Source organism: Hylaeus anthracinus, unplaced genomic scaffold (genome assembly GCF_026225885.1).
Source record: "Hylaeus anthracinus isolate JK02 unplaced genomic scaffold, UHH_iyHylAnth1.0_haploid 12000, whole genome shotgun sequence".
Lineage (NCBI taxonomy): Eukaryota > Metazoa > Arthropoda > Insecta > Hymenoptera > Colletidae > Hylaeus > Hylaeus anthracinus.
The window spans coordinates 6,778,935-6,806,339 of NW_026534347.1; the positions used below are offsets into that span (position 1 = coordinate 6,778,935).

A 27,405-nucleotide genomic window follows, 5' to 3' on the forward strand; every position below is an offset into this window, starting at 1 on the left:
GCCATTTTGAATTTCTGAATTTTGAGTTCAAATCTGAAATCAGCGACCTCAAAAACCCTTGGATACCAAATTTCATCAAAATCGTTCGAAAGGATAATATAGAAATAAATGTTTCTCTTTTAAAGAACATTGAGGGGTTTCCCAAACCGGAAATACTACAATGTTTACTAGTATTACTCGGAATTGGAACGGCCTTGCAAGGACGCTATATGTATATATATGTAGGTCACAGCGCCTGTCAGTCATTTAAAATTGTCTATAAAATAAGAAACTTTGAGGTGTCATAGCTCAGCGTAGAATTGTCCGATTCGATTCTAACAAAAACCAAATTAAAGGGCGGACTTTCTACTATCTAATAGGCTGTTGAAATAATTGCTAGATACTCTTAAACAATTGTTTATTTATAAAAATATATGTGACTTATAAGTGTCGTAATTTAGCGTGGTATCATCCGATTCGATTCTATCAAAATTCAAATTAAAGAGTGAAATGTCTACTATCTATCTAATATTTATTATTATTGTCAGATACTCTTAAACAATTGTTTTATTTATTGCTGTACCGACAAGAATGATTCTGATGTAGTAGTTGACATGCAAATATGCTAACATGCAAATATTAGTATCAAGTGCAACATAATGAACATACCATAATGAAGACGTTAAAATTCAATACATAAATTATACAATAATAATATAATGTTTAACAAAATCTCATTGAACGAAGCAAAATCAATCAGATAATTCAAAATCTGACACAAGACTCGCGTTATTTTCACTGCGAAAATTAATTGTTTTCCTGTAATTCATAGATGTCTGTACGTTACTTTAATTGAAAGTGAAAAAAGTAACGGTTCCCCAGCCCAGGAGCAAATGCAATTAGCGAGCAGGGTCTCGCGAATCAAACAAGAACTTGTTGAGCGAGATCTTCGACAACGGGGAAGTTTCATCCGGAACAGTGAAGTTTGAAGTGGCAACATTTGCTTCGGCGAGCAGCAAAGTCATGACGTCATAAATCCTCCACGACAACGGGGCCGTGTTTCCATTGATGTTGGCTGCCACCGTGTAAGCATTAAACGCCGTCAAGTTTAACGCTCGTCAATACATCAAACTCGGGGGAACAATCGGGAGAAACAAAGCTCGGTCCAATACAGTTCTCGACGCGCTTCGAGATTCTGGAGACGTTCCGTTACTCAGGACTGAAGTTAGGAGTGGGATTACTCGATTAATCTGATATTTGAGTGTTTTATAGGTAGTCGAATACTGTCAGTGAACTTTGAACGTATGTATCAGCATGTGAATACCTCGAGTATTATTAATTGAATACTGTTATTCAAATATTATACTATATGAATATTGAGATTTAAATATTTGAATGTTACGGTTCGGTCATATTTATTCGAGTACTTTCAGTCCAGTGTAGTGGAAGTATTCGACTATTTCAATATTTGGATATTATACTAATCGAATAGCTCAATTCAACACTCGAGCAATACTCCTGGAGTACTTGAATTCCCCAAATATTGGAATATTCGAAACCAGAAAAATTCATCGGGTAGTCCCTAGATTTACTATAACTGTTTATCGATCGGTAATCGATGGAATCTTTCCTTGAACGCCGCGAGGATCCAGAGATGCGGAGAGCGTTGTCTCGCTAAACCTCGAGGGCAAAACGCTTTCGTATCGCCGGAAGGAACGCGCGCTTGTCCTTTCCACGATGCCACAGAGAAATGACAGATGTCTACGGCGCACCTGTGTCTGCTGTCGTCTCCGCTACGTTTCCTGCTCGTTGCATCTATGTCCTTAACGGGAGCCGATCGTGCGAAGCGCGTTCCTCCAGCCCCCTGATCCTTAATAAAAGAACGACACTTTCGTACGCAGACGCGGCCGGATGTCTTTTGTGTCTTTGACGATGGAATGCGCGGATGCTTCTTCGATATTTCGGTGAACGATGCGGGGGCATCGAGGTACGGCAAATTAATTCTAGGATTCATGGGCGTTTGTGTACTGGGTGTTACGTTTCGAATTTTTGGTAAACGAGATGTTTGATGTGGGTTGTGGTCTTTAGTATTTTATATTAAATAATGGAGGATGAATTGATTTTCATTTTAGTTATTATTGTTTTTGAATGATTCAACAAATTTGTATAAAGTAAATGATGGGTTTGATCTTTTCAAATAAATTTTTCATTATACATATACTAGTGTAATGTTTATCCATGTACATATTTATAACAAACGGAGACTGTATGTTTGAAAATTTATAGTTTCATAAATTATTTAAAAAGCACGAGGTGAACTTTGTTCCTAAAAGTATTCGTTCATTCAACAAAAAATAACGATTAATTCAAAGTGGTCAACACTGTTATATAAAATATGAATTACTGTTATCTATATTATCGAGTACTTGTTTTTGCCCCAATTTTCCGTCATCTTGCACGTCTCATTCAACGGTATGGAAAAAGGCAATTTCTCTTTTTGTCGACCACAAAACGTAGGATTTATTCTTTCTCTCTTCTCGGTTGTCACCTCTTTAGGGAGGACACTGATTTATAATCTACCCTTGTAGGTCGCGCCGCTCTGGAGCTCGAAAGCTGAAAAGCTTAGCGTGAAACCAATCGAAGAATGACCCTATTCGCGTCTTCCGCGCCAGAGCCCTATCTAGATACCGTAGGTTCATTCACGCGAGCATAATGGAAGACAAATCGCGCTGTCTGTGTTATCACTACTCGCTATTGGCCGATATCGATTCCACTTCCGGCACATCAACCATCCCGAACGACCGTTAGAATTCTCTCGTTAATTGGCTAATTAACGTGTGAAGTCCCGCTGATTGTTACCTCGGCGCAAACCGTAGCCAATGTAGACATTTTTCGAATCAATCGCCCGTACAATCCAAGATATTTGCTCTTCATCCAATTTCTGTTGACGTTACACACATTTACTATTACCGGGGAAACAAATGAAATTTTCTCTTTGTATCACGGTTTTATTGAAAATTGGTCGTTTAGATGTGCAACATTTTACACATCGTAGAAAATTTACTTTTATAATATAAATTCCAATTATTCAACCAGTGATAGATGAACCTTTATCCTTTTAAATTTTTCACTGGAAAATAATTTTACCCTGTAGTTATCTTTAAAAAAATGTCTAGATTAAAATAAAGAAATTTATTCTACACCACTTATACTTTATCATAAATGAAAATCCCAAAGCCTTCGCAGAACCCTTTACAATCAAGTAATTCTACAAAACATGCAAGCTCGACGTCCAAAGTTACCAATTCCGCAAAAATGTCATATAAAGCATCAGAATGTTTCACCACGAAAACCCGCCACGTTGATTGCATTGCAATTCGCCTAGCGTGGAAATTTCTTCCGTAAAAAAAATTGGTCCGCGCATTCTAATGTTTATAGCAAGCGCGAAGGCTGATGTAAAGTAATAACAGTGGCGTTGCATTAGCTTCCCTCTGAAAATGCAGGCTAGAAACTCTCAACAAGATTACTTTCCACGCTGCTTTCTGTTTCCTTCGCCGGTATGAATTCCATGTCGTTCCGCATTGACCCAGCTTCGACTCAACATCTGGTTGATGAGATCTCTAATGAGCCTACGGTATCTGCCTTTGATGTCTACGGGCAAAGGTCCTATCTCTTCGCCGGGGAACCGTGTGATCAACAACGATTCCGCACGTATACCGTCAACTGTGTTAATTAAGAGAATCGAATCGATGGTTATCCAACGGGCAGTTCGCGAACAGGACTGCGCGCAAATCTCTTTGTGAAGATATTGGGGAGATTGGGTTCGATTCCTCGTTACCAGTAAAGATCAACTTATCGCGATGACCTGCAAGGTGTATCGAAATATGATGATAACGTTTCAGATGCGAGATTGGAACACGGAAACAGCAGGGACTGTTTGTGTAAGCGAATGGGACCAGTTTGACCTAATTCGTGATAAATAGATTTAGTATGTTTGAGATCTATTCTGTTTTTAAAATGTGATGCTTGGAGTTGGTTATCGGTTTATGAGGTTGTTGAATATTATCAACTGGATGGATTCAAGAGCATCTGCATCCGATTACGAGTCCTTTGTATATGGGTGAAAATAATTAGAGGATTAAAAGACACTTTACAAGTTCGCAGCTATTAGCTGGATATTATTCGCGACAAAGCTCTTTTCTAAGTAATGCTACTTATTCGATGCTGACGAATATTTCATCAAATGAAAACGAACCGTATACAAAACCAAACACAGAGCTGGGAAACAAGGTCCAATAGAACATGCGTTCGTGTATGGCCTAGTATATTCTTTTTGTAATCCGGATGCACAATGCTTTTACCCAAAATTGTATACACAACCGCAATTCTAAGAGATTATATTCGTTCGCAGTATGGTCTAATTTTTTCTCTTTTTTCGTTTGTATTCTAAATGCACTTTCAAAATGATGGACCTTGCATCTATTTTAATTAATTCCATTCATATGAAGGAATTACAAAGATGTTTCTTTAAATATTTTTTATTAAGTATAATGATTCCACTAATGATGCATTTTCTTGTTTCAGGTAAGTCGAAGGACATCCTCTACTTCCTCTCTATTCCTGTTAGGTAACGTGAGTACCTGTGCATATTATAAAAAAAGGATATATTTGAAACCTAATGAATCCAACTTTATCAAAGTTGCTAATGAATACATACCAGGGTTAAAAATAATCGTTTCGGCTTCCAGAAAATTTCTTGAAAGTTTCGTTTCGCTGATCGCACAACGTTTTATTTTTCCACCGTTTCGTTCATCGATCGCCTCACCTGTGCCTGATTAATCTTTACGAGACTCTTGAATTAAACGCGAAAAACCAGAAACGAGAAATACATATTAAACGTTGGGAAACAGTGCAACGATAAACGTCTCTCTTGGCTCAAAAGCGAGTACCTTTAATCCTGGCTTTTAAGTGGTTTTAATCTCGGTCGTGCACGGTATTATGATATGGAAAATTTAAATTAAAAGTACGATGAGAAAGAACGTTTGTTTCAACCGTGAGATTTTGTGGTTGTTTAATAGACGACTTGCTGCGTATGCTTCAGTGTGTAATACTTGGTTGCGTAATTTCTGTGTGATTATGAACTTAAAATCTGGGATAGTATTTGTTAATAATACCAGTAGATGGAAACAAAATAAACTACCAAAACAAACCTGCCGCCAATTCTAAATGTGTCCAAATTGTCATCCCTGGCAAACGTCGAGGATCGCGAAACTTTTGACTCGATATCTGGCATACGTGAATCGGATTCCGAAGAGGGTCGGTGGCCACTCCAGAATCCCGGTAATATCCGGGCTAACGTTTGCGCAGATCGTCGCGATTACTGAATTCGGAGGAGGACACCGCGTATGTGGACGATCGCGAAAAGAAGAAGGGACAGAGGGAAAACACGGGAGAAAAATGGAAATGGGAAGAAAGCCAGTAAAGGAGAGGCGCGCACAAAAGGATGAATCGCCTCTCGCGCTCTCGAATGACAAATGGAAACCGCAAGATTGCGCCTCCGACATCCAATTAGCCCGACTCTCCCCCCACCTTTTCTGTTCGTCTTTTTCCTACAGCGTACCAACCCCCTGGGTTCGTTTCGTTCAACCCTTACGATGTCAGGTGCAGGGCGCACCAGGGCGGTTTCATCCTTGCACACCGAGGCCGAAAAGCGAGGAGGAGATCTGCTTTCTGTTGACATTTAATCAACAAGGTCCAAACTATTGTTCCAGTCGGATTCACGCATCGGTTGTTATCGCGATCTTCGGCTCAGTCTTACCCCACGAGGTGGCCGTTCATCGATTTATCGCCTCGCCAACCGAAGCGGAACGGAACGTGTGCGAAATTCGAACTAACAATCGAATCGGAGGACTCGAACGCTGGAAGCTTGCTTGGGAGCTGCCATCTTTTATTTTGAGGATCGACGTTATCGAGCAGCATTTATGGTGTCGCGGGACCGATAATGTTGATGAAATTCTTCCTTTAATGGAAACCGGAAGAGGATTTCCTTTTGAACATGGCAAAGGGAGGTCTACCTTTAATGCTGCTCCAAGTATTTCTCCTGTATCCTTGAGTAAATTTGAAGAGAGTATAGAAGGAAAGATTTCGAGCTCCTGTGAGAGATTACAATTTTCTTACGTGAGCTATGGTGGAGTTTTATGCAAAGTGAATTCATGGAATGCATTGTGCAAACTGTCCCTCAAGCTGTAAATGCAATGCACCATGGTTATTGTATACACATTTGAGAAATGATAACGAATAATTCAATTCAGTAGAATTTAAATAAATAATGGCATCCTTTAATAAAAAAAAAGCCTCAAGACATCTTAATTTTTACTAATAATCGTTAAATAAAATTCAACAAGTCAATACATGAATCTACTATAATCACGTGCTAATTGTACTTGGACTTGTAAGAGTCTCAGACTTGAGTACCTTATGATTGCGGGATTTCCAAGTATCTGAAGGCTGCCAAGAGTGTCAGAGTTATGCTGATGGGTAGTGCAGAGATGTCTGCGGTACAAGTAGACGGGACGTTTCACATTCGTGAAATTTGTAACACCTCGGTTACTTCCGTGACATCCGGGCCCCCGGTCCTTCCTGACAATTCCTGGACTTCGAGACTATCGAGTTGATCATATCCGTGGGCCACAGGAACGTTACACTGTCCTCTTGGATCACTAGGAGGTCGTGACTGCTTAACTGATCAAGTTGAGGGTTGAGGTTGCCGTTTTGGGTCACTGGAGGAAATGGAGTCCCAAAGCACAGGAACTTTCTGGGTCCTTGTACACCTTCAGAATCTTTAAAGGATAGTAATCCTTGCATCCTGTGCTCTTGATAGTCTTTGAATTCTTGTGAACCCTTTCAGAAGAGTCGATTCTCAGGTTCTGTTAATAGATAATAAACACTTACTTGTTACTTAATCTCAACATCACCTACCTTCAGTCTCTCAAATATTAATTAACCATTTAATCACATATTTAACCTCAACTGCAACACATTTTTAACATTATAACTAAATTATGCGACTCTAAAAATAATATTCTACCCTCGCGTTCGGAAATGTTCGGGACTCGGGTTCTGTCCTACATACTAAAATACCCTCCAGTGTGTCATATTTATGCTAGATAAGTATTGCATGCAAGGACGTCTGTTGAATCCTTTTATATCCCAGGAACCAGTACACCATGTTAATTTGAATTATGTAACCTGTATCGATGTTACCAAGCGCATTTATCGATAGATATCGAAACCATGGAAGCATTTGTTCGACCTCTTCTTCGCAAACTCCTCGTATCGGAAACGGAAGCTGAATGCGTGTCGTGTGATAGGTTCGTTTGATGCTGCTTCATATTGTGCAGTGAATTCCTTCGCTAATTGCTTATTAGATCGGATCAGGGACTTTCCCATCTACTCTGGAAACGTCGCGTATTTTCGTTGGACCGAGTGGCAGAATTTCTGGTGAACTGAAATGACAGCTGGAACTCCTAACCCGGTTCTGTCCGCTTAATCGACGTATTGCCCTCGCGTCTCTATAAATCCAGTCTGAAAAATCGACGTGGAAATATGTGTGGTATTAGATACGTACATTTGATGTGGGTCATTTAGGTTTCGATCTCTTTTTTTTTTTAAATAGAAATGAGAAGAACATTTCTTCTGTTTTAGAATCATTCATTTTTCAAATTATCAGGTTTGGCAAGTATTATTGTGTAATTTTTAAGTATTATTTTTGTTCTATGAAACATTTTTTTTCCTGAACGTAACGATTTTTGGTTGCTATACTAAATCATTTGTATTGCTTGGAATCAATCAATCTTCAAGGCTTAGTTCTCATTACTTATTTAATCTACTCTGTAAGTATAATAATAAATGTCAGTGAATGCATCATTTAGAGACCCAGTCGAGCTCAAGGTTGCCCTCGTATCGTATGGTACATGACCGAATTAATGTTTAAGTCAAACATAATTAAATCGTGTGCCCATATAAATACTATGATTACACTTGAATATAGTGCAGTAATTGACCATTCAACGGGTAAGTGATTCGTCGAAGAAAAAACTAGAGCGCCAAAGTCATTTCTTAACGCATTCGTCAACTTGAAAAGTAAAGAAACCTTGAGAACTTGACACGATAAGAAAATATTTGCCGATCTTAAAGATTTCCGCCTTTGACGAAGCGTGCAAGGAAGCGCGGTAGACAATATTGTTTTAGCTGAGGAAGCATTCTGACACGAAAATGGCGTTCGAGAATGGAGATCGCGGCTCGTCGAGCGTTTCCCAATCCTTTCGTAATTACGTACCGTCGTTCTAATGTTTGCTCACTTCCATAGTTCTAACAGTCTCGGCTATTTCCCCAGTTTTCCTTGATTAATCGTTGCGAATTTATATCTCGCTGCTTCGAGACACTACATGGACAAAGGGCGAGGGAGGGAGGGAGAGAGATTATTCCAAGCCAGCGGTTTAATAATTGTGACGAGGAACGCGGCTTCCTGGCGCTGCCATGGTTAAATGCGAGCGGAGGATTTAGTTTTGCGAAAGGACTATTGGAGAAAGGGTGTAGAAATAATGTTTAGAGTCTTCTGAACAATGGTTGATGTGACATTAGTGGTATACATATTTCGAGGATGAAATATAATAGATAGAATATGTATGTCAATATTAGTATATCTTCACAGTCTACTCGTTACAATTTAGATGTCTGCATTTGTTTCTAGTTTCTATAAAACTAATTTTAATTCTCTGCTCTCCATGACACCCTTGATATGCACGAACAGTTTTCATTTGTTAACAAACACAAATCTAATTTAATGTCTTGAGAGTCTAATTGGTAGTCGTATCGATTAAGAAAATATCATCACAACTTGAATTTTCATGATCAGAGGCTGAAATACATTCGAAAACACGCTTTGCAAACCGAGCAACTCTTAATGAGGCAGGGAACATGGTTCGAGGCAAGAGCATTTCATGTCACGCATTTGGAAGATATTAAAGGGGTCGTTGAATCGTTCGATGCTAATGATGCAGTGGCAATTAAATCGACACAAGAAGTACTCCAATCTCATATTTAAAATTTGCTATTTATCGTGACCCATTTCGAGACTCTAACGGTTAGTGTAAATAAAAAGAAACCGAGTGGAAATGGTTCAAGTGCCGCTAACTGAATCTACGCAATTAGCGACTGGTACCGATGGAAAAAGACGTAAAGAGCTCGTCTGAAAGTTACAGAGCAAAAGTTGCGTCGCGATGCAGCTTGAAGAAGAAATTCTTGTTTTGAAACTGTACCGCAAATCGTTTGCTACGTGAAGTTGTTCGAGGGAAATGAAGTTGAAGCACCCTAGTCGGATAAATTTTAAATGTGCTTTTTGCAACAAATTGAACTCAAATGACAAAAAGCACTCCCTGATGCTTGATAATAAGGAGAATGTACTTACTTTTTACTGCAATTTAAGTTATACAGTTTTTTTGAACAGGAAATAAATGATTTTGCCTTTTAGTAATACATGACTGGAATGGATACGTCAGTTTTTTTATTAAAGCCCCTTTCAAAACACTCTATAATCGTAATAATCTTCTCCTTCATTTTCCTGTATTCTGCTTGACTAAAGAGCAATCTAAACGCAAAATAAATTTAATAAATGAGTATTTTCCAACACGTTTGATAGATTCGAGACACGTACCTTTAATAAAAGGACAATATAATTATTGCAGTGGCCGTTCTTTTGCAGGCGTACTTTTTTCACGAAAATTTCATCACATTTATTCCATGCCCTGTAAGGAACCGAGTCAGGTTATATCGTAAAACCCAAAAATACTGGCTGTAGCTTCCATACGAGCGCTGCCGTCGTTGCAGTTTGCATAATTAACCAATAAAAAAGAACCTATGGCGCTATAAAATAAATAGAACGATTCAAGCGTAACCTCGAAAACGCGGCATAACAAACGCGAAGCCATAACAGTAATGAATTCTTTAATCCCCGATGTTTCCGGCGGTAAAACATATAATATTTGATAAAGACAAGCGTAAATACACTCGACCGATGTTTTTCGTTGACACAATAACTCCATATTTCGATTGAAATTTAAATTCATAATACATCACCGCGAAACGTCGACAATAATTTTTAGAAAAATTAAACGGAATTTCATCTCATTACTAGACTGTTGATATTTAAACAAATCAATATTTTCACGAGAAAAGAAAAAGAATTGGAACTTAAATGAAAGTGTGTCAATATTGGTATACCTTATTGTTCATATTTTTCGAAAGTTTTACACGGTCTACTGATTACAATTTCGTACGTGCGAATCGAAGGTTGAATAAATTTAATTTCATGATTGTTGCTTTTTAACGCGTTTTGATATCATATAATATTTATGAAAAAAATACAGGGAAGTTGGAGTTCCATTTGTCGTCGACAACTCATTCCACGGACTTACGTTGGGCACTTCTTCACTTTTTCTAAATGGCTTCTTTAATATTTTGCATATTAGTAGCTTATGCTACCCCCAGCAGAATCCTTGTTAGTTGTTTCAACGAGTTTAGTATGCAAATTGACATAAAGGGTATATGCGCGTGGGATGTAACTCAAGTGCGGGACACGCGGATAATGAGGGGTACGCTTTACCCTCGGGGGTAGTATGTTTTACACCCAAGCCGCTTATGCATCCGTCCGATCCTAAAAATCGTCGGTACAGGCGAAGGCATTACCGCTGAAATTTGTTGAGGGTTTCTCTGACGCTCTCCTGTATACCAATTTCGGAAACTCGACGGGTATAACGTTCCCGCTGAAATTATTCCGTTAGACCTAAAGCTAGCTAAGTACGTTTCGTGATTTTCAAACGAAACGGCCGCCAGGAAAGTAAACCGATTTCCAAATTTGAATTGGACATTCTAATTTCGTGGTAGCTCGGGTTTCACGTGGATATTTCATTTTTTCTTCTTTTGGACATGGTGCCTTGGTAAAATAAAATTTAATAAATAAATAACTACATTTTCTTACGGAATTAACCCTCTAGGGGATAGTGTAACTTTCATATTTTCAAATAGCTTTATTTTGTTCACAAGATTGCGTATAGCTCTTAATTATTGTATAATGTCACTGAATTAATAACAATATTGATGATGGTTGGCAGTATCATCAGGATTGTTTAATTCGCTTTATGGGAGGGTAGCTCCATCAGCTGGCGCCACGGATGGGAAACTCTCGTACTAAAACTGCTGGGAAAGCGTGTGTACCAGATACAAACCTCCTGTACACATTTCACTCCTTAAATATTTATTCCTTAAATATTAATAGTATTCACAAGCTGCTACAGATAACATTTCGGTTAAAGTTCCAGACCTCGTAAATGTCAGAAAACAAACTCAAATATGGGAGGAGAGAATTCTAACTAATAGAGGAATCGATAAAAACCAAAGAACTTAAAAACTCTAATTAAAAATACTTGATATAGACACTTTGGAATAATTATAATAAAATAAAAGTCTAATTCAACTTTCGATAGTCAGAAATTTTGTTGTCTTCGGGTGAGTGAAAGAATAAAGAAATTTCGTGGTGAAAAGTAAATCGCTTAATCTCGTAAAGCAGTATAGCGGACGAATATGCAGAATAGTAGTCGTTCGTTAAATCCAGGTCGTTAAAAGTATCATGAGCCTGAAGTGTAATATCGAGTCACGAGATCGATTGTCGCAGGTACCGTGAACCTCGATGAAATAACCAACGCACCCCTGGCTGTAGATAATCGTCTCATAATTCACATATCTAGCGTGATTATTATTCATACTTCGAGTGAGACCACGGTATGCGGAGGCAAATTGCCAACCAGCCTGGCAAATACCCCGTTCAACTCCCATATGTGGCTACGTAGGAGTTTAGCTTTTCATAGAGCATTATGTAACGCTTCGTGCTACGTGTCCAGTGTGTGACAGCGCAAAAAGGAGGAGTTTACTTTAAAAGTTAACAACGCGTTAGCAAACCAAATTCGCAAACGCGTTTCCTTATTAGTCGTTACTTACGAGTAGTTGAAACGAGATTAGCGTTCCCATGAAGCTCCAATGTGAAGGTTAAATCAGTTACTATTGCAGGATTAGGTCTCATAATAAGCATAATTGAGCTTCATTCGTCCCTTAAATAAAGTTGCATTGTGTAATTTGTGTTAACATCGTGTGAGAAATTTATGAGGTACTCTTTGTAGTGGTATTTTGTACTTTAAGTACTTGGAGGAGTAAATAATAGATACTTGTATGTAAATTAACCCGTTGTTATGATCTTTCTTATAATCTTGTAATGTAGCATTTATTATATTTAGGATTTTTAAACATTAGGATCGTAGGATCCTAGGATTTTAAAATGCTTGATTCAATCGACTAGAATTCGTGTAAAAATCCTGAAGCTCTTTATAAAAAAAACCCTTTAGATTTAAGAATGTTAGTTATTGCAGTCATTTTAACAGTGGATTCGACGAAAAATTTTAAATCCTGTTGCCATTCGAAAATTCGAGCCCACGTGAACTTTCAGCGGTAGTAACGCCACCGACCAAATTGCATATTTTCCCACGTATTTCACGTTATTAATTAAATTTCACCCTTGATCGTTCAATTATGTAACGGAATGCGTTCGTGGTTGGTCGATCATTTTCCCCGTACACCCCATAAGTTTTTGCCGCGGTCTGATGGCTGGAAAAAGAACAAGAGGGACTCACCAGCGATTACGCAACTCCTGTAAACGGTTATCGCATCACTCGACCGGAAGTTCACTCCTGCTGGCCGGAAAAAATAGCCGGATACTCGCGTCCCTGTAATTATGCTTCGTAAAATTCAGCTTTTCTCGCGTGCTCGGCACGGCCAGATTGGATCGTTCGAAGGATGAGACCAGACGTGAAATTTAAATCCTTTTTGAGCGGTGGTGAGTGCTTTACAGGTTAAGGGTAATTTCCTCCTAGGTAACTGCACTTTGAAACGTTGCGTTAACTTATCGATCGCGCCGTTTACACGTGCCAAGTGCCAGGATGAATTATTACTCGAACCACTCGACTTGGGAGCTGGGATGTTCACACCTGAGTCTATTCTTCCTTACAAATGTTTATTACTGTTTAAAATTCGTTTTAAAAATCATTAATCATTCATAGAACGCTCGTCACGATCTCCTAATAACACAAATTGAACGTTCGACAACTTCAGAGCAATCAAAAACTATTCCACTGTTACAATTTCGAGAGCTTTTCATAATTTCATTATACCTCTGTCATCGTCCGCACCTTGAAGAATATCGAAGGTGAAAAGCCACGAGTGTCCACAGACGCGTTCATTGCCGCACGTTCACGCTTTATTATTATTTCAATTACATTCGAACGAAAACGCACCCTTTCAATGGGATTGCCGTTTCCTCTTCTCCGACGTAATACGGCGCACCCCTCCCTTGACCACCCTTTCAAACACTCCTACCCTGCACCCTTGAAAACTGTCAGCATATTGCGCATGCATAATTGAACGTGTTCAAACAAATAACAAAGTTTTCGCATGCTGATGAGAACGCTACCGCATCCGGATTTCGGCTGCCACCGACTGCCAGTGACATATTTTCATTCGACACGCGGGGACGGCCTAACTTCGCGCGTTACTTGCGATTACGTTTACGTCTGTGATCGATCTTTTCAACGGCGAACCTGAGACATAAACAATTTTACGATAGGTTACACGATGCATGAAGAATGACATTTCGAGTTTCGTTTGCTATTTACAGGAACTTCGTCCATTTTCTTTTTTAAATTTCAGAACCTCGTACACCATGTTACATATGATAAAAAATAAAACGTATAATTAATACATGCAAAACTATATAAAATAATTTCCAGCGCCAGATGATAAGGCTAACGTTCTTTAATACCATAAACTGTATGCAATAAGGATGTGAAATAAATCATCAAAATAATACTGGCCTAAAATTCAGCGCCAAAAATCGACTCGGTCCAATCGTCGTGGACATATACTGCGTATGCGTAAAACATAGCAAAAACCTCTCCCCTATATACCAAACGCGCCGCGCACGCATATTTTACGTTTGACGTACGTCCAGTAAGATTACGCACGCACACAGCTACGCGTGTCACGCATTTTTTCATCCGTCAACAAACGAACGAACGAACGTGGCGTGGCCGCGCTAATCAAAATCCGATGCAGCAACAACGACCGCCGATTAAACGAGCCCTCCGGTGGAACCCTCGTCGCGTATGCGAAATCACCGACAGGGGTGAATGCTTTTACGGTAAGGCTGGGACCCCGAACAGTGTTCGAAGGCGTGCAGACTGTTTTCGGCTGACAACACGTTCCCAATGGTGTAACGCGCTGCACAAAGGACTGGTTAGGGGGCTGTCTGGGTCGGAACCTTGAAAATTTGAGGATATTAGAGGAATTGAGGGAGGATACTTTAAAATTAGCAATTTTAAACTCTTACAATATTTTTCTTAGTGGATTCTCAAGCTGTAGGAATCTTTTCACGTATAAATTGTTGATTAAAGGCCTTTAAGCATAGTGCAGTTTTCATTAAAGTTTCAGCAAAACCAGAGGCTACCCTTGTCTAGTATTAGTTTTCTCCATTACCATTGCCTCCGACTGTCACTCCAAACGAAAACAACACCCAACAACCTGGAATATTCAGAATTATAAGTTTTGTCCACCTCCCTCGCAGATTGCATATCTCGATCCCTGTTGAGTTGCCACTCGAGAAATCACTATATTTACCTGTTAGACTCAGTGTAAGTCATAGAATGTGTCGTTCATTCTATTACAGGTCATCTTTTTCCCATGGTGTACCTTTTTCTAATATTCCCAGCAAATGACAGTAGATGACAGTACCTCAGCCAGGAATAAACCTACAGTTCTCCAACCAGTCTTCCGACTATCACCTGTCCATATAAGCTGATCCAGGCCCGTGCTCTTTACAACTTACATCAATCCATCCTGCAATCCAAAGTCGATAGTTCGTTCCAAGCTTAACTGAACGCATAGGACGTAGCTAGATCCCATAATGGTCAGGTGCGCGACATTATCGGTTAAAATATTAAACTTAGGGACAATTAATCCATTGGAAGATCGCGTGCTGGTCTGTCAAGGGGCTGCGGAGGACCGAGTCGGTCAATTGGAAATGAGGTGACCGAGTTTCTAGATTCCTGGTTCCGCTTCTGCCAGGATCGCGTCATCAACCCTGGCATATCAAATTCTTCGGCGGACTCGGTGGAATGCCGAGAACCGAGACGACCTTCTGCACGCCTTTTCTCGTTCTCCGTTCTCCCTCCTCCATTTCCACTCTTAGAATCGCGAGGAAATACTTTGACAATTCTCGGGGACTTCTCTGGACGACATAGTTCACGCAACGGGACGTTAACGATGCTCTAATTCTGGTAGATTGCAACTTTATCGAAACATTCATTGTTTAACCGTTGGATGTTCGGTGGAAGAGAAATTTTAATCGACTGGCAATACAAGAGATTTAGGATTTGTTAAAATTTTTCTGTTATTTTTCTGTTATATAGAATTTTTTTTGTTTTTTTAATTTTAGATGAAGGTATAATGATTACAATTGAATGTAAAATCACAGTTTTATTGATAGGATTTATTGACACGATTTTAATCGACTGGTAACGAAGGGAATTTAGAATCTTTTAGAATTTTTTAATTTTAACCGAAGGTACACATGATCACAATTTAACCTCCAACAACGATTTTACTGATAGGTGTATTTATTTTATTATGAAACAGGATCCTAGAGTTTCCTGTGGTAAAATTGAATCCGATCGGGTATTCAATTCCGAACTCAAGTTACAAGTTGAAAGCATTTAATAAAACGTGTGGGTGGGCTAATAATTTGCGACTCGACTGTTCCCATCCGTGACACGTTGAATGGGCGTAGCGAATACAGACCGTGAATGTATTTACACCTGAATACAAGCCATTCTGTAATTGAACGGGTACACGTGCACGGGACGTACGTTCAAGTGCAGACACGTGGCATGTCGAGACCTTAATAGCGCAGTCTAACGGCTAAAAGGGATTTGCGGCATAAAAGCTTTAAGGTTGGCGTTAGTCGGACTGTTAGCAGTTGCATTTCCAGTTATCCTACACATCCAATTCACCCTTTGATAGCGCTGACCTCGATTTGTCTTTGCACGAGCACGCAAATCGATAACCCCTTTCTGTGCTATTAAATCTGTCTAATGACTTGATAGCGTCTTTCACTGTGAACGATTCTGACGTAGCAAATTTCATTCTGCTCGTTAAACGACGTCAAAGATTTATTTTCGGAACAGAAGAAATCTTTCGCCTCGAAAAATTCTGTATCCATAAGGATATTCAGCATCATTAATATTAAGCATGAACTCGAAATACATTCTGAAACAAACTGCCTTCGATTCGTCGTATTCGCCTCGGCGCTCGATATTACGATTCTTTCGTCGACGTCGTTGACGCTGGCTGCGACGCCCGGCGTCTCTGGCTTCCGTCTGGAACGTCATGCGAGCTCTTATTAAAGGTGGCGATTTATCGCTAGTAATAACGGTGCGGTCTGGTGCCTGCTCGGCAGCGAATGTCTCCCGATGGTTCTTAGAGCAGCGTTTCCGAAACTGTGTCCTAAAGTGTTCAAGATGATTTAAAAAAGAAAACAAACATTAAATAATTTTACATACTTGCAGAGTACCTACGTTGATTATATTAAATAGACAGTATCATTATACTTTGTTCTTATAGCAGCATCAATTATACAATTTTTAATGTATGCATTTATTGTGTTAACATGATTTAAAGGACGATTTGAATATATGTATTTATCTATATTTGTAAAATACAGAGCTCTCTCTTAATTTTCAGAAAAATTACTAAATGTTCTTCAAATGACTCATTCCTCCCTCACACGAAAAAAATAATTCTCTAGCCCCATACTGCTCAGGGTTAAATAAATAAATTTTTCACTTAAAATCCAAGCAGTCACAACTGCATGGAAATGTTCCGAAAAATAGATCGTAAAATGCATCGTGACTCTAAAAGTTTGAGAAACGCTGTCTTTGGGGACCAGAGTGCCGCGAAGGACAGAATGTTGAAGGCGTCAAAAGTCGAGGGTTCTTTCGTAACCGTAGTTTACAGCGACGCGTCGCTATCATCTGACGTTAAGCGTACGAGCCGTGGTAGATTAACAATTCTTGACATTCTGGTTCCACGTAGTATGCGTAGACGACGCTTCAGCCATCGGAGAGCTCGTCTGTAACGAGCTTCAGGATTGATTAACCACGGCGTCGAGCGACGCGCAACCAAAGCCTAGTTCTGCGAGGTCTTGAGCAAACGACTCGACGTCTCGATCCCTGAAGGATCAGCCGAGCCTTAATTATAGCTGATTAATAGCTTCTTCGACGGATTGTTGGGTGAAAGATGAGGACACTTTGACGTGGGACTGCTGCGATGTTTCTCAGAATTTTTTTGCGACCTATACTGGCTAATTTTCGGTTTGTTCCTTCGAATAAAATGACAAGTGATCGATGAAGCTTGGTTACTAGGGCTCCAAGAGTTAGGCTGCCGTTTTGGAGTGTGTTATAATCTCCATTCGAAAGCATGTGCCTTCATTTGCTCCGGTAAGTACACAAGATAAGGTGTTACGAAGAGATATAGTCAGTCTCATAAATGTTCGTACCCAGTATGTCTATTCAAGAAGTTTGTCTAAATTAAATAGGTTCGATGTTTTGAAATGAATGTTTTATTATACATATCTACATGGATAAACTCTTCAAGGTTGAAGTTTTCCTTTAATGGTGACGAGAAACGTTCAAAATTTTCGTACAACTACGATGATATTAAAGATCCTCGTGCTTTGATAACCATTGCTTTTATTATCGTGATTAAGTCGAATATTCAGTTCTCAAGTTTTCAAGATTTCCGCGTGTTTGACGTCAATCTTAATTACAGCTCTTGATCCCTCATCAACATCTGTTCCTTCAGAAAACGATTTTGAAACCAATGGTGCGCGTTTATTAGCACTCTTCTCGTCGGGAATCAAGTTCCTGCTAACTTCTTGAAGAAAAATGACGTAAGAATCGCGTGCTCGATGCCCAGTAACAACCGTCGGGTTTGATTAACTCTAGCATTTTGCGGAAATAAAACTAGCGTGGAGAAAGCGCAGAAGTTGAATTTTAATCTGAAACTAGTTGTTAAATCGGCCGTTTAGTTCGAAAGGTCACGATGCAAATAGGACAAATTATTTCACCAAGTATATTTAAACGGTTAATCCGGATGCAAAGTGACTGTAATTATGGTTCCTCGTGTGCTCAGACTAGGAACAAAAACGAAGTGAATTATTACGTGGACAAGAAAGACATCATGAATAAAAAAAAAGAAACAAAAATAAATGGTTGTCGGAAGTGTGGAATATGAAGTATGTACATGTATGTTCTAACCTCTTTCACATTCTCGCACATTCCTCAAGTTTGTGCATGTAGCTTCGATATGAAAGAAAGATGTGGATTCATTCTACTATTTATAATGAACTGTCCAACTACATGAATCTATATAAAAATAAACTACATATAAATTTTCCTTGGCAACGGTATCTCGAAATTTCTAAAAACGATGCTGAAAGCTTTTCATCGCGGCTCGTCTTTCACAGCAGCAATTGCAGGAAGCGTGTCAAACGAGAGGGGAAGTGACTGAACGGTTCACCTTCCGTTTTTCAGCGACGGCGCGCCTATGGTCCCCCCAAAAATAGATAACGAACGTAATATTTCAGCCGCCATAAATATTCTCTGTTAACGTCGACAGTCGTGCCCTTTCGTCTCGGATTTGCTGGTTCTTTTGGTCAGGCGGTTTTCGCGGACCGCTAGCTGCCAACGCGGCGATCTAATTGGGATAAGACGGATTTTTGTTCCAGGTGGCCCTTAATTGGTCGGCCATCATTACGGGTGGTCTCGCGGTTCTAATTACTGTGGCCTCGCGGCGGACCTTTATACGTCGCGCACATGACACTCAAAAGATTTTCACGGACACCGAAACGTCCCTTGGCTGACGCGACGAATTATTTATAACGACGACGACTGCGCCGAACACTTTCACCAATTTCCATCCCTTTCAGCTCCCGTATCGTAACGTCGAGCCTAGGATCGAAGAGAAATTGATCTACTTAGTGTAAAATGTTTGATGAGGAATGTACTACCAGATAGAGCGATGTAAATAAACACAACGCTATTTGAATATCACTGTCATCGATATGAAGTCATATTCAATGAATGCAAACAGTTCGCGTCGATATCGTCTACTTCAATCAGTGAATAGTCTAGCCTGTAATCGGTAGATATAACTTTCAATGGTGGAATCTGTGCTGGTAACGATTTTGCAGTAGCGAGTACTCCAACAGAAGAATTTTAATCTTGTTAAAATTACTATCAAAGAATACTTTTGATTACATAACATAATTATAGATAACAAATATAATATAGGAATAAAGTACTCGAAAATCTATTTGAAATTTAAAAAGGAAAATTTACGTTTTCCAATCGTCTGAACAGGTTGCAATGCTCGGTTCTTTCAATTCACTGGGATCGTAAGCCATCTTGCGATGATCTAAAAGTTCGCTGCCAGTGCTCGACAAGAGCATCTGGAGCGAAAGAGACATACTACAGATTCAGAACGTTAATCCTTATAGGAGATGTGACAGCAAATCCACAAATCACGAATGCATTTCGAAGTGTCAGCTTGCGGCTCTTCGAAACAGTTTCAGGAAGCGAATGCAAACACGTACAGAAGTTCGAGGGAGTGTGTGCGTATGTGTTCTGACAATTTTAAGTTTGAAATATTACGTCAGTCTCGTTGCTATATCGCAAATTTTTCAAGAAATTGGAACACAATGTGGTATGGCTTGTGCGCGTTCTTTTTACATGGCTGCACCTAAGTATCAACAAATTAACCTACATCAACTTATACTAAGCATTTCATAAAAATACAAATTTATTACTACCGTCTGTATAAAATTTGTACCAATTGGTGAATACAATATGCATAAAATGTTTTTACCAACTTTTGTGAACGTAAATACGGTTACAATAATCATCGTCGGGCTTGTTTCTAGCATTGTTTATAAATCACAAAGATCTCTGTCTTTGTATGTGGCAGTATTCAGCCTCACTATCGTTGATGTAATTACCAAACTCACGAAGTAAATAGTAACAATGAAATGAAAGACTATATTTGCCTTTCGTCATCTTAGGTCCAAGTTTCTTCCGACAGATTGTTCCAGTTTTGTATCTCTCCTGAACCAAAGATGGCATATACGACAAAAGCTGATAGTTGGGCAGCAACGTTTATCCAAATGACGATTGTCCAACGTGCCATAGTGTGCTGTGCCATATAAAACCATAAAATTAATCGAGATAATTCATTTCATTAATAAAATTGAAACTTGTACTTATTTACAACTCATGTCACAAAATCTAATTCAGAAAATCTAGAAATGGAGATCCTTCGTGAATTCTTTTTAATAACTTAACCCTTTAGAGTGTTCAAAATGCATAATGAGTAAAATGACTATGAATGACAAAGTATATTCAAGTACCCCCTAATAAATTATCCAAATGATATAACCGATATCTGACGTGTTTCGTACGTGGCTTAAATTCGTCTAAGCCCTGATTGTTTGAAAGACAGGTGTTACGCACGATCAAAGACGATCGACTGCAATTGAACATTCAAGTTCATTGACTTACCCCGCCTTCCATGAGAGCGCCTACCAAGGCTGGCAAGATGAACGCCGAGATCGTTCCAGGCGTATTTGTGATGCCCATTAAGATCCCCGCGTAATTCGGTGCCAGATCATTCTGATTGCAGAGATGGCCGACGAAAATCGCACCGCACAACACTATACTCAATATCAATAGCACGGTGGAAGCCACGCGATCGCAGCCGACGTACGCGATTATTATGAGACAGATGCTCGGCGGAATGCAGCCTGCAAAGTAGATAAACGCGCTTCGTATCACGATAATCGATACACGGAATGTTTAAAAATAAGTGCTTAGGATTTTAAATAAAAATTACTCCCTCCAGGCAACGGTGCTCCAATTACTGTTTTTAATCCAATATTTTATGTTATACAAGTTTCAAGCAAAAAGGCTGTAATGGACGTAAATATTTATTCCTGATTTAGTCTATGCCAAGATAGATTGTGCGATAGTAAACAGAAAGCATGAATTTAAGCCATCCTTATCTGTACAAGATATTAACAAGTTTCCAAGAAGATAGAAATCTTAATACTGAACTGAATTAAGCTAATGAAGCAGGAGATAAAATGGTTACCGAAAGCAAACTAAACTCACTTATGAACACTGCAATCTTTCGAGCTACGGTTTGGCTCCAGTAATTCTTCTTCCTGCCCCAGTCCAACATTTTGCCGAGCAATGGATTCACTATTGCGTTAATTAGATATGGGGAACAGCTGATGGCGGCATTCTGCGTAGCCAAACGAAAAGGAAATTTAAGAAAAAATGACCCAGGTCATTCAAGTAAACCTAAACAATCGCCAAACAACTTACCGACTTTACGTCAAACCTGAGAATTTTGTTCATGTACAATGGCAGCTGGGTGAGCAAGAAATACCAACAGAAGTTTCCAAAGGTATTGGTGTAAACCAGAGCCCAAAATGGCACTGAAGTAAATATGTGTTTCCACGGGACCTTCATGGTCCCCGATTCGGGTGTTCTGTGGCCGTAAGACTTCACGATGAGATTCCTCTCGTTTTCGCTTATGTACTTCTGCGTTTCCGGGTTGTCAGCGAAGAAGAAGAAGAAAACCACGCACCAAATCAAAGGCAAAACGCCATGTATATAGTAGACTGCCTCCCAACCCAGGCTGCTCATTATCATTCCAGAAGTGAAGATCGACACGACGGTGCCGAGTGACGTTCCAGCATAAATGATCGCGACCCATAGACTCTTCTCTTCGTAAACGAGCCATTTGCCCACGAGCACGTTCACCACTGGAAGATTCGCAGCACTCGCGAGGCCTAGGAGGAACCTGACAATGTAGAGGGCAACTAGATCGTGGGCCGCCACTGGAACCAGCAGGGTTAAGATCGCGTTGGCCAGCACGCAGATCAGCAGAACGTTTTTGGTGTTGAAGCTGTAGGAATATTTGTCAACGTTAGATTCTGAATATAACTTATTATCATCGTTTGTATCCTGGTGGTGTTTTCTTTAGAAAGCTTAACACATTGGCTGCCAGGCTAAAACTTGTAAACATTTTTATCAAGTTGAAATTTTGTCTCGAAGGGAACGTGTGCGTTTTTTAAGGATGAAAAGAAAATCTCCTATTAGTAAACGTTCGTTCAACGGAGTATATACCGCAATACAGATCTGATTCTGGTCACTACTCACCGATCTGCAAAATATCCGGATGGAAACATCCCCACGAGGTAACCAGCGAAATATATACTGACGACCAAGCCCTGTTCGGTCGTTGACCAATCAAACGGACCATCTATATCGATGGGCGATGTGTCCTCAACGTCGAAATTGCATTCGTGCGATGCATCCCCAACATGGTCTCCCTCCTTTTTAGCCTTCACCATGCCGACGATCGTTGTCGCTATGTTCACCTTCTGACCGTAGATGATCATGTTCGCGATGCATAGCATTATCGCGAACAAGAACCTTACGATTTCCAGAGCTGTCGAAGAAACATATACGTTCATAACATAAAATACACCTCGTAAAATATTTTTGTAAGCGGTATCCTGTGCCACAATTTATTAAAAAACACAAGGAGGGTTATTATGTATACTATCGTTTTAAGATAAGGAAGAGTATCTCAAGTAATTTTTTTAAATTACGCAGCCAAGTTATGCCCTAAGTTGTCGCACACTCTTCAAGACAAATCAAAATTGTATTAATACAGTGACATCCTTCATACATAATTAAAAATATTTACTTCGTTCTGAGAACAAGTAGAACACTCGATTATTCTCAAATGCACAATCACTCGATTCCAAAAAAATTCCTCACAAATCAATGCTCACTACCACGCGTAGATTATGCCACCGATACATGGTCCCACAAGAATATCGTGTCCCATCTTCTCCGCGAAAATTACAATACAAAGTTTCACTAAGACCTCATCGAAGAGCATAAACAACGCTCCATTAAAATCCTATCGAAATTTAACCACACAACTTGACACTTCGAAGTAAATATCAATCAGTTTAATATCGCAACGGGGTAGTACGATAAAAATTGTTGGTTGCTCACCCATCGTGCGAGTTTCAACGTTAAATTCCTTCCTCGACTTGGTTGGTCGCGGCGATAACCATTACCCCGGAATCCGTGGGCAGACGTCGCCGATTCTTGTCTCCGCGCGGCGATCCGATCCCGAACTCGTTTTCATTCGCACGCACGTTCGAGCAGCTCGATGACTACTATCGAATTATCGTTAACTAGGCGGACGAGCGAACGATACCCCGGATTCCTCCTCCACGGATATCTTCGCCGGCAAGCGGAGCTGATTGCTTCTGTCGAGCCTGGAGATTGCACGCGTCGAGATACGCCGCTGTCAATTGTTTTCGTAAATGACAGCGATTTTAACGCGGACGTTGCTTATTAATCGCAACTCGCGTTACGTTCGATGTAGTTTGGAGAGAATGCGCAGACGTACTCAGGGTGAAACTGAAGAGCGAAGAGACTGAAAAGATTATTTAAATTAAATTTTGTTTAGCTTTGAGGTGGAATGAATTTAACCAGGGATGGTTTATTATTTAATTAATCGAGCTACAGGTTGAAGCTTAGACGTAGTAGACCCTCAACCCCTGAAAAAGAGAATTTATATAACTTGTATAGATTGCAATAATAAATTGAAGTACAGTAAAAGAGAAGATGAAATAGAAAAAAAATATGACGGGATTAAGCAGAAACACAGTTATAAAAACCTAGCCTTGTAGAAAGTGCCACGAGTCCAATGGTCAGTGGGTCAAATACCACTTCATCAAGTGTTTAAAATGCTGTCCAACTACTTTTAAACGATCACTTCTATTTTAAGTGCTACGTTGCGTATCTGTCAATCTTTTGTGTAATTAGTAGGGTGTAACAGATCTGATAACGTACACTCCACTGGTTCTATTGGAAAAAACACTGTAATTATCAGCTAAATCTAATCAGAAATCTAAGCAGACCAGTCGATTTATCGATAATCTCATCGAAACGAGTACTCATATGTATAACGAATAGCAATATAAATTTTATTTCACGATAGTCTTGAACAATCCTATACAGAGTGTTATTGAAACACGAGTAAATAAATCGTCCGTGGACACTTCACTAGTGAATTGATCGTCGGAACGATGATCTTTCGCCGTTGGGCACTGAATTTTCATCTCCAGTAAAACTAGAGCTCAACACGGCTTTGATGCATTTAATTGCTTCGACCTTGTTTCCTATTGCTGGTAACGCCATTCTTATCAAATGTCCGCAGCAATGTTTGAAGAAATATCGAGTTTTTATTGTGTGACGTCAACCTGTTGAATGTTTTCGCCTATATGCATTGCGCTTTCGCAGAGATTCTGACACTTGCGATTCCTAGTAGCTGATAAATCGCCATGAACTTTATATAATTCAGCACGCAGATGTTGCGCAAACGCAGTTACGTAAACATTCAACTATTCGAAATTTGATAAAAAAGAAAATGGACACGTCGAAATTGAAGCTCATTCGTATCAAGCTAATGACACAATAGGCGTTTATCTACTACTGATAAATACTTTTCAAGGTGATCGTTCCGCGAAAGGTAAGACGAAAGTCAAGTTCACAGAATTGTCTTTGAGGATATAATCAGTTTTAGCCTTGTTATGGGAGATGATAATGTTAAAAGTCAAACACAAATGTGTACACACTGGAATACATACAGGAATGTCTTTGAATCACCAGACTTGTTTGTATTTTGAATAAATATTGAAATTAGATCAAACAAATAAAACTATATACTTGACACGACTCCTCTTCTAAACAATTATTTAGATTATTTAGGTAATAATGAATGGTTCCCCTGTCAACAGGATTCTTGATTAATTTGTTTTCTGTCGACAAGAATTGTGCGCTGATTTATTGAGCAGGGTAGCAATGGAAGCGAGTAATATGTGCCATATATTCGATGCAATTTCCACTATCTAGCAAGGCTTCTATAGCTGTCGTCTTGAACAAAAGGCCATTGACACAGTGCTGATAAATTAGTGCATAGTCAAGTGACGCATAAACAATCTACCGGAGATAATGTGCGAATATCGGTTGGCGTGCAACATCACCATTATCAGCGCCTTTACGTAATTTATCGACGACACGAGATTGATGCACGTTTCCAGTATCCTCCTAAACATTGTGAATCGTTGACAGTCTCTCATATTTACTCGTTTCATTCATTACGAGCTCGACAATCGTACTACCAGTTGTAATTCGTAATAAGTCGAACCGATAGAATATAAAACTGATCGGTTTCAAATTGAAATTTGAAACTTGCTTTATCGCCGGGACTTTCTTGGGGGACATTATTCATTAATAATAGTGAGTCTGAATTATTGAGATCCCCATTCGATAATTCAATAAAAGCTTAATTAATAATGTAACCAAGCTAAGAACACTGCGACAGAATCTTCCATCATCTTCACTTTGGAAAGAAACGGTTTCGAGGCCGCCCACGATTCGGCCATGCCTGCCAGGAATTTTCACCTGGCCGAGCAGCTTATCTCGGTCGTGTTTGACAAACGTACACCTGTAACGAACAACAACAAGCTAATCGATGATCGGATAACGTCCATTCAGGTTCGACTTCTTTCACGTCGAGTAACCAAACGACAAGCGTAACGAAACGTTCCGTTGGAGCGGGAAGGATACGGGGGTGATTACGACGACAGCTTACCGAGATGGATGGCGGCGTCGAGACAACCGTCGTTGGATGTAACATCGCCCAGACTATCCTTTGCGACTGTTCGTAGCGCTTCCATTCAGTCCGAGGTGAATGTTCTGGCATTTCCACGCGTGGTGTACGCAGCCACGGAATAAACGCGAAATCCACTTCAGAAAACGCGAAGTCTCGACACGTTAAAAATGAATGTATCATCACGTCTGCGTGAGGAGGCAAGGGACGAGAGAAAGAAAGTAAAATGAAGAGGGATCAAGTAGACACCGGGGAAACAGGAAGGAAAATGTCGAGGTTGTCGGAGAACTTTCTCTGGATTAATTTAGAATGCATAGAATTTTGTTTTCAATTGTCAAAATCGTTGTCTTATAATTCATTATGGAACATTTATTTAATTAGTATTGCGTAATTCAGGTCTTTAGTGTTCAGTTATGCTAAAAGATGTATGTTACACCTGATCGTAATAACCTAATTTATCGCGTCACTTCTTCGTGTCATGATTCATAATCCAATTTGACAAAGAAGGAAAGAATTCGAATTAAAAATCTAAGGCTGACTTAGGATCACTCAGCAACACCAGATCATCGCATTAGAGCCACAAACGTGTCCAGCTGTTTGAATTTTTGTCCTCCACTTAATTCTAATATGGAAATGAGCATCCCGCGTGGTTAATTACGCGGCTAAACGGTTAGGAAGGAGTTTGAAATTTGAACAGCCAGTTTCACAATGACCACGTCCACGAGTGAATTCGTCTATTTCCATTTTCTTTTTTTGTATCGAATTACAGAGAAAAAAGAAAGGAAGGAGATCGTTGGCCATCCATCATCATTAGCATTTCATTCAACGACAGTCGTTCGACCGGAAACTGGCGTCTACTTTGAAAGCTGTGTAAACAGGGTGAACAAACTGACGTTTTATGGTCGTTCAATGGCTCCAACGTCTTCGCCACGCTGCACTATGCATGCATTTATAAACGCGTGCATGTTTGAGGTTGTATTGGAAAATAAACAAGGTGTGTTCAGGAGCTCAAATTCTTGGTCCATCGGCATAAACTCGGCTTGTTAACGAGCTCCGAAAATATTCTAATACACGAAACGTGTAAAACTTGAAACGCAGTTTATTCATGGAATAAACGATTCAGTATTCTGTACACATACATTTTTGTAGCGTTTTACATTGAGCGTGAATAACAGGAGATAATAATTACTCGATTTATTTGTTGTTTCTGAATTTCGTATCATTTACTTTCACTTATCTTTCCATAATTTTCCTACAGATCTCACGTGCTTCTCTGTTTTGCAACAACCAAGTTTTTTATTATTAATTTTAGCCGCGGTATGACAACATTGATTATGCAACCTTAACCTCAAGATAACACTAATATTGATGCAGCCATTACTTTGCCGATATCACCACGGATGTAACCATAACCTCCAGATAACACAACTATTAACATAACCATAAATT

The 27,405-nt window shown here is 39.6% G+C and overlaps 2 protein-coding genes and 1 long non-coding RNA gene across 6 annotated transcripts in view; 1 reads left to right on the plus strand and 2 right to left on the minus strand.

Moving 5' to 3' along the window:
- Positions 1–27,405, plus strand: part of LOC128890478 (uncharacterized) — a 493,055-nt gene that overhangs the window by 97,203 nt on the left and 368,447 nt on the right. The gene's annotated exons all lie outside the window — the stretch shown is intronic.
- On the minus strand, positions 12,525–18,599 carry LOC128890481 (uncharacterized). The gene is made up of 3 exons (XR_008460627.1): positions 14,758–18,599; positions 14,471–14,661; positions 12,525–14,401 (listed from the first exon to the last, which is right to left on the minus strand). It is a non-coding gene; the product is annotated as an uncharacterized LOC128890481 (long non-coding RNA).
- Positions 19,978–23,582, minus strand: LOC128890470 (putative inorganic phosphate cotransporter). Its single transcript, XM_054148985.1, has 6 exons — positions 23,286–23,582; positions 22,416–22,707; positions 21,576–22,161; positions 21,360–21,492; positions 20,751–20,992; positions 19,978–20,385 (listed from the first exon to the last, which is right to left on the minus strand). Exons 1-6 carry the CDS (start codon positions 23,287–23,289, stop codon positions 20,251–20,253), a joined length of 1,392 nt encoding a protein of 463 aa, XP_054004960.1. The 5' UTR covers positions 23,290–23,582; the 3' UTR covers positions 19,978–20,250.